Consider the following 7,130-nt stretch of genomic DNA (forward strand, 5'->3'; position numbering starts at 1 on the left):
CTTTAAAATTTTTTAATTTAACTTAGAACGTTTTTAAAAAATTATTGGTAAAATAACATTTTGCCCCAACCTAATTTTTCTTTATAAAATTATAAATGAATTTAAAATTGTTAATACTAACATGTATTGCCACCGGCCTGCCGTAATGGGGTTCTCGAGGAAAATAAAATAAAAGGGGACATAAACCCGTCCAATTTTTGGAACGTTATTATGGAATTTATTCTGTTTCAATACATGTTTATAAGTTTTAGTTCATTGAAAAAAAGTTTAAGTGTTTTCAATAAAAAGGTTTTTTTTCCCAAAAATTACATTAATTATTTTAGCCATTGAAAAAATTTAATATTATTTTTGAAGATTTTTTTAAATAGGGCCCCAATGAAATAAGCTTAAATAATTAATTTAAATTGTTCTAATAAATAAAAACGTTTTTTTAATTTCCTTGATTTTTTTTATTAAAAAGTTAAATAATTTACTAACAAAAAAGCGTTATGTTTTGGGGAGGTTTTCACATTTTCCCCAATTTAAAAAAAAATTAAAATACGTTATAATAAATTGTTTTTTATGAAACTGGTACTTTATTAACTAAAAAAACAAAAAGGCAAATAAACACAATAAAAACAAAAATAAATAAATTATTTGAAAAATAACCATTCTTCCAAACTTTTAGAAATTTTATATCCGCCTTTTTATAAGAAAGATTCCCATGAGAGGGTTACAGATTTGTTTTTTTTTTTGATAAACTTTTAGAGTTATCTGCATGTAATTTATCCAAACGTGCCCGTGAATGGAAAATAATTTTGTGGAAGGCTGGATGTTCCTAAACTGTTTAAATTTTCAAAAATTTTAATTTTAAAAAGGAAGTTAATAAAAAGTTCTAACATTTTTCTGGGCCCCCGCTAAAGGGAGGTCCCCAGCAGGAATAAAAAAAGCCAATGAAACGTTGGTATTTCGGGTTATTTTGAAAAAAACCAGTATCCCCATTTTATTAGTTTGAAAGAAATAGGAAATAAATAAAGGGGGTTCTTTTTTTAAAAGATTCTGGGGCCTTTAACTGGAAAGTTAAAAAATAAAGGCAGTGTTTGGAAAATTTCAAACGGGTTTAAAACTCATTAGTACAAATTCGATTATTGAAAAGGAGATTTTTTTCTTCGACCAAAATTTAAGAATGTTTAATAACGCCATTAAATAGTAAAAATAAAATTAAAACATAATTGTTGTGATTGCTTTACGAATAAATATCCCTTAAAAATAATTAATCAAAACTTTTTTTATCTACAATTAAAAACAAAATTTATTTAAATTTAACAATCAAAATTCCCACGTAAACTTTTAACATAAATTTAAACCAAGTATTAAAACAAACTTTGGATGAAGCGGGATAATGACAAATTAAGAACAAATTTATGTCTTTTGCTCGATAAAATTTAAAAGGTAAATAAACCATCAGGAAAATTTACAAAAAATTTTTAAAATTATTGTTGTGTAAATTTATTTCCTTTTTATTTAACATTTGATTAATTTAATGTAAATAATTAATATTAGTCACACCGTGAATTTTGAATTGTTTTTATTAAAAAAACATTGTTTTTTTCCCAAAACCCGAATCATTAATTTTTTTTACCAAACGAAAAATATATTTTTATTGGGAAAAACTTGATTACTTCGAGGTCGAGAATAAATACTGAATCAAATTTAAAAAAATAAGTTCAGTTTAAAACAAACTTACAAAATTATTTTAATGTTAAAGGAAAATATTAAACTTGTGCCAAAATTTAAACACAAGAACAAAAAACGAAAATTTTTAATGGGGGTAAAAAATTTTTTAATTATGTGAGTTTACTTTTTAAAAAATAAGTTTTTCCTTGCAAAGTTAGCAAAGGGGCGGTCTTCACAAAAGGCAATAGTTAAGAAGGGGGTTTTAACGTTTTATAAATATAAATTTAAAAAAATTAAATTTATAAAAAATATGGTTTTTGGGGAACCTAAATAAAACCCGGGAAAAAGGTTCTTCTAATAGGGGCGTACCCAAAGGTTGGAAAAATTTTAGGGGCCCCAAATTTTGTTTTAATTTTAGGAACATTGTTAAAAATAATATAAAATTTACTGGGGACTAGGGGAAATTTAAAGTTGAAAAATTAACCAAATTTAAAAGGGTACAATAGCTGAAGTAGAAATTTTAAAGGTTAAAAAACTTTATTGTCCTCAAAATTGCTAAATTTAAAGGAAAACATTTTTTTTTAAACTTTTTGCCAAAATATTTTTCAATTTTTAATTTGGATTCACAAAATAATAAGGAAATTCTTAATATTTTTCCCAATGTTCTATATCATTTTTTAAAAATTTAAAAAATAAAATAAACCTAAAAAAATATTGGTTTTTTTTGATTTGTGTAAATTTTTTAGATGGGTTAAAAATCTTTTTTCACACTATAAATTTTAATTTTCATTAAATCAGACTTACCTTTAAAAAAACATTTTATAATAAAAATTTTCCTCCAATTACCATTTTTTCAATTGTACAAAAAAAAAAAAAAAAAAAAAAAAAAAAAATGCCTAAAAAAAAAAAATTAACCGAAAATTTAATACATTTTAAACATTTAAATTTTAAATTTTATTTTAAACCCAGTTTTGAATAAGAAATTAAATCCCCCCTTAACCATTTTTCTTGGGGCGAACACCCCTATACGGGATTTGTGCAGTATGAAGAAAAATTTTTAAACAAAGAAGAACATGTAAGCACGAATGTTGGAAAGTTTCGGAAGGAAAGGGCAGTTACACTTTTGATAAACCTTTTATTTGTGGGGTTTTATGGTTTTAGAGTTTTTTCATTTAAAACCCCCGAAGGTTAAATTTTTGTGTAATGAAAAATCATTTATATTAATCCCCGCCCAAAAAACCCATTTTAATAAAATGGAAAACGACGAACTCTGGTTTTCCTTAAGAAAGAACTTATAAAATTTTTAGTTGTTTTTCTTTTTCGAGATATGGGGGAAGTGGGCAGAAAATGAAAAAAAAAATAATCTACTAGATGGTTTCGATGGTAGCCTTAACGAAATAAAAATATATTTTTTAAAAAAATTTTACAAACATTTTTTAAATTTAAGAAAAGGTATTGTTTAAATTTGAAAAGTAAAATTTTGGAAGGATACATAGAATCACCGATTTTGTTGGGGGACTTTTATTTTTTTTCTGGGTCCACCTTACAAACTGATTAGGGGTGCAGTCAGTGATGATAAAAAAGGCCCAATATAACAAAAAAAAAACTTAGTTGAAAGCATTCCTAAGTACATGTAAGTCTTTAAAAAGAAAAGGGAGGATGCATCTAACATTACAAATACCCCCAGAAAATATGTTTCATTTTATTTACCCAAAAATAACCAAAATTATATTGAAATGTGAAGTCATATGTTTTAAACTAATATTTTTAATTTGGTTTTTAGTTGCAAACGGGAAAATTATAATTTAAATTATTTTTATAATTTCATGTTATCTATAAATTGGGGCAAAAATTTGATTTTAATTTTAAAGAAACCAAATATTACGAAAAAATTCAATTTAAGGATCATTTGAGTTTATTTTAAAAAACAACTCGTAAAAATTGTTCTTTTTAATGTATAAAAAATAATACACGAAAATAAATTTTGTCTTGGCGTTTTTTTTTATTCTAATATTTCAAAAAATTATTTAAATTTTATTCGGAAATACATTTTTATCAGATCCATTTTTTTTTAATTGATTTTGATTTTTCATAATTTTTTTGATTTTTTACAATTAATGCCATTAATTTTAAATTAATTAAAATTTAATAAATTAGTCACAAGCTCCCCAATACTGTTGTGCCAGAAACTTTTATTTTATCCTTTTTAAAATGTGTTTTTTGTTTCCCCCAAATTTTTTAAAAGGAAGCCTTTGTTGGAAAGTTTCTCACTTAAAATCGTTACATTAACATTTTTTTATTTTATTTAATTGAATAAATTTTCCTCTTATTTAAAAAAATTTTTTCAAAGCAGTTCCAATAAAAAATAATTTTTTAATCCGTATACCCAAAAAAATTTGTTTTTTTTTTTAAGGTTTTTAAAAAAATCTTTTTTTATAAATATAAAATTTAATTATAAAATTCTATTTAAAAAATTAAATTTATGCCCAAAAAAATGTAAACCATCAATAGTATTAATTCAAAACGATTTGGGGAAATGTTAATAAAAATTATTTCATATATTCGGTTTGTTATAAATAAATAAAATTATTTTTAAACATTTCAAACAGGCAGAAAAAAATAGTTTTTTTAAATTCCCCCAAAAAGGAAAGGGAAAGCTTCTTTATACGAAAAAAATTTTTAATATATAAATATTATAATATATATTTAGCAAAATAAGTTTTTGGGTACTAAATAAAAGGGGTATAAAATTAAGAAATAAATTTCTTAAAATACAGTTTCAATTTTTTTAAAATTTTTCAATTTTTAAATTTAAAGCTTAATTTATTAAAATTAATTAACTAAGGGAACAAGAAAAAATATTTTAAAATTTAAAATTTAATTTTTTAAGTTTTTTAACACCCCTTAAAAGGAACGGGGTAAAACTGTTAACATTTTTAAAAATAGAAAATTTCAGTTGATCCGCCAATTCCCCTGAAAATTTCTTAAGGGAATTTTTCCAAAGCTTGCGAAATGATCAACCGCGATTTCGGAATCTTTTAAAACTTGGAAACCCGGCCCAACCTTAGTATCGACTGTAAAAAAAGTTTGTTTTTGGGAACATATGTTGTCAAAAATAATTTTCCTCAATAATTGTACTTAATTTTAAAAAAATAAATTTTTTAAAACGTAGTTTTTTTAATTTTTTGTCATATTTAAAAATATAAAATTTAAAAACTTTAGAAATTTACTTTTAGTAATTTTTATTTAAAGTTTCGTTTTTTAGAACCCCCTTTTAATGATAAAATTTTTATTTTGCATTATGCTTTTACAAAAAAAAACAAGTATCTAAAAAATTTTTCCTTTGGTTTCAAAATAAGTTTACAAATTTAAAAAAATTACGTGATAAAAAATCATTTTTAACAGCATAAATTATTAGAACAAAATAATTTTTAAAATTCTTAAGTATTCTTAAATGTTTAAGACATAATTTAACTATAAAATAATATAATTGTTAAGGTATACAGATTATTAAAGTGATATTTTAGTTTCAACGTACCGTTGTCCAATATTGTAGGGGTATTTTAACACATTGAATTGAACGAGTTAAAACTGTAACTAACAATTTAACTAAGTGAGTAATGTTCAGATGATTACGACCATATTGTCAGCTAAGGAATGCATGGATGGCCAGTTCTCTCCTGACCCAACCGACTGTGCCAGATACTACGAGTGCAACCACGGAAAGCTGATTCTGCGGGACTGCGGTCCAGGAACATACTGGAACCCTGCCTACAACGTGTGTGACTGGCCTTATAATGTCGACTGTAAAGTAAGTTCGTGTTGTATAGAAATAAGGGAATATTTTACGTAAACGTTAAATTTCCCCTACAGAAATTTTTGAAATAATTTTATTTCTGACTCAGGCCTTTTATTTAATTTATTTGCTTGTAATTACACAATTATAGCAATATACTACTTTCAATCGTGAGAAAATTTAATATTTTTAAATGTTGTTAGTCATAAACTTATAGAAAACCTATATGATAACCTAAATAACTACTTTTAGGTAGTAAGTCAACTAATGATACAATTCTTTCTAAGAAAACTAATACAAAATAATGTATAACATAATTTAGTGCACATATTATTGCGTGGATATTTCAAAACTAATAATTTCTTCCTACAGTATTCTACAAAGCACTATAATTTATCATATTTTGGACATAGCTAATAATTTATATCGCTTTAAGGTCTCACGGTTAATCGCGTTAATAAATTAGAATAATTACGTTGTAGTGAAATGTAGTATGCAACTTAACAACGACTTATTAACTAGTTTGTTATTGGAACAAACTATCAATTCATTCACAATTCCTTAGGTCCTTGTTCCAAATTTTCAAATATTCTTTATAGGAAGCAAGTTTTTAGCTCATCAATAGTACTATATGTATATTACACTATTAGTATTATATTTTGGTATAGTATTATTGATTTTAGTATAGTATTATATACTTGATATTATAATAACATAATTATTAGTAGACTACATGGTCTAAGAGATCCAAGTAGTAATAAATCAAAGCTACTGAGCCATTATGAGGTTCGAAACATAATAGCTGCTTATAAGAAACTCTTTGATATAAAAATAATTTTAAACGATTCATACAATTAAAAACTACCCTATTTGTGTAACGTCTCTTCTAATTTATTAAATATAAATGTCCCTAATGTTATATTATATCTAAAACATGTTACATTTGCTCTTTCCAGCCTTGGTCTTCAGACAGCACGGAATCTGGACCACCACACGTTGAGTTTGATAAACACTGGTAGTTCGCCATTTGTACAGAGGAATATTCGACCGTTATCAACCGAATCTACTATTCATTAAGTATTTATATGCAGATAAAAGTTAATATGAAAGAAATACTTCACTACAATTTTGTTTGTATTGAGCATCACTTTCTTCTATATTTACATAAAATGTTGTACGCAATTCAACAATCAGATACATTTATATATTTTTTTTTATTAATTTTATTCCATTACATCCCAACATCAAATATGAGTTTTAATAGAACCGAAATCCCTATCTTTCAGTGATGGTTGACGTAATGGAAATAAGTTTTAATTTTAATATTTCGGTGAATAATGCTTACTAGTATAAACCAATAATAAATACAATCGATAAAACACACTGAATTATTATCAATGAATAAATACAGTTTAAATTGTCACTTTTATGTGTATAGTAACTAAAACGATTTTACCTAAAATAATAATTAGTATGTTACATTCTTGTAATAGTGACAATGTTTTTATTTCTACAATTTACAATTCCATCACAGATACCATTTTACATAATACCTATTTGCGTACATTGAACACAACAAATCTATATCTTTTGAACTCGATTATTGTGTACATTATCTATTCCATATTATGTATACATTCATAATAAATGTGTAACGATATATTAAAATATTAAACAT

At 24.4% G+C, this 7,130-nt stretch overlaps 1 protein-coding gene across 1 annotated transcript; it reads left to right on the forward strand.

Annotated features, from left to right (window-relative positions):
* Nucleotides 1–5,278: 5,278 nt before the first annotated feature.
* LOC124373620 (peritrophin-1-like) lies at nucleotides 5,279–6,835 on the forward strand. The gene is made up of 2 exons (XM_046831973.1): nucleotides 5,279–5,467; nucleotides 6,409–6,835. Exons 1-2 carry the CDS (start codon nucleotides 5,285–5,287, stop codon nucleotides 6,469–6,471), a joined length of 246 nt encoding a protein of 81 aa, XP_046687929.1. The 5' UTR covers nucleotides 5,279–5,284; the 3' UTR covers nucleotides 6,472–6,835.
* The last annotated feature ends 295 nt before the right edge of the window (nucleotides 6,836–7,130 follow it).

This window comes from Homalodisca vitripennis, unplaced genomic scaffold, assembly GCF_021130785.1.
Source record: "Homalodisca vitripennis isolate AUS2020 unplaced genomic scaffold, UT_GWSS_2.1 ScUCBcl_6048;HRSCAF=13076, whole genome shotgun sequence".
NCBI lineage: Eukaryota > Metazoa > Arthropoda > Insecta > Hemiptera > Cicadellidae > Homalodisca > Homalodisca vitripennis.

Bases quoted from the DNA above. Each gene is read 5' to 3' on its own strand.
- LOC124373620 (XM_046831973.1), top strand. From the start codon at position 5,285: ATGATTACGACCATATTGTCAGCTAAGGAATGCATGGATGGCCAGTTC. The intron at 5,468-6,408 runs GTAAGTTCGTGT...TGCTCTTTCCAG, and splicing joins CTTATAATGTCGACTGTAAA to CCTTGGTCTTCAGACAGCAC.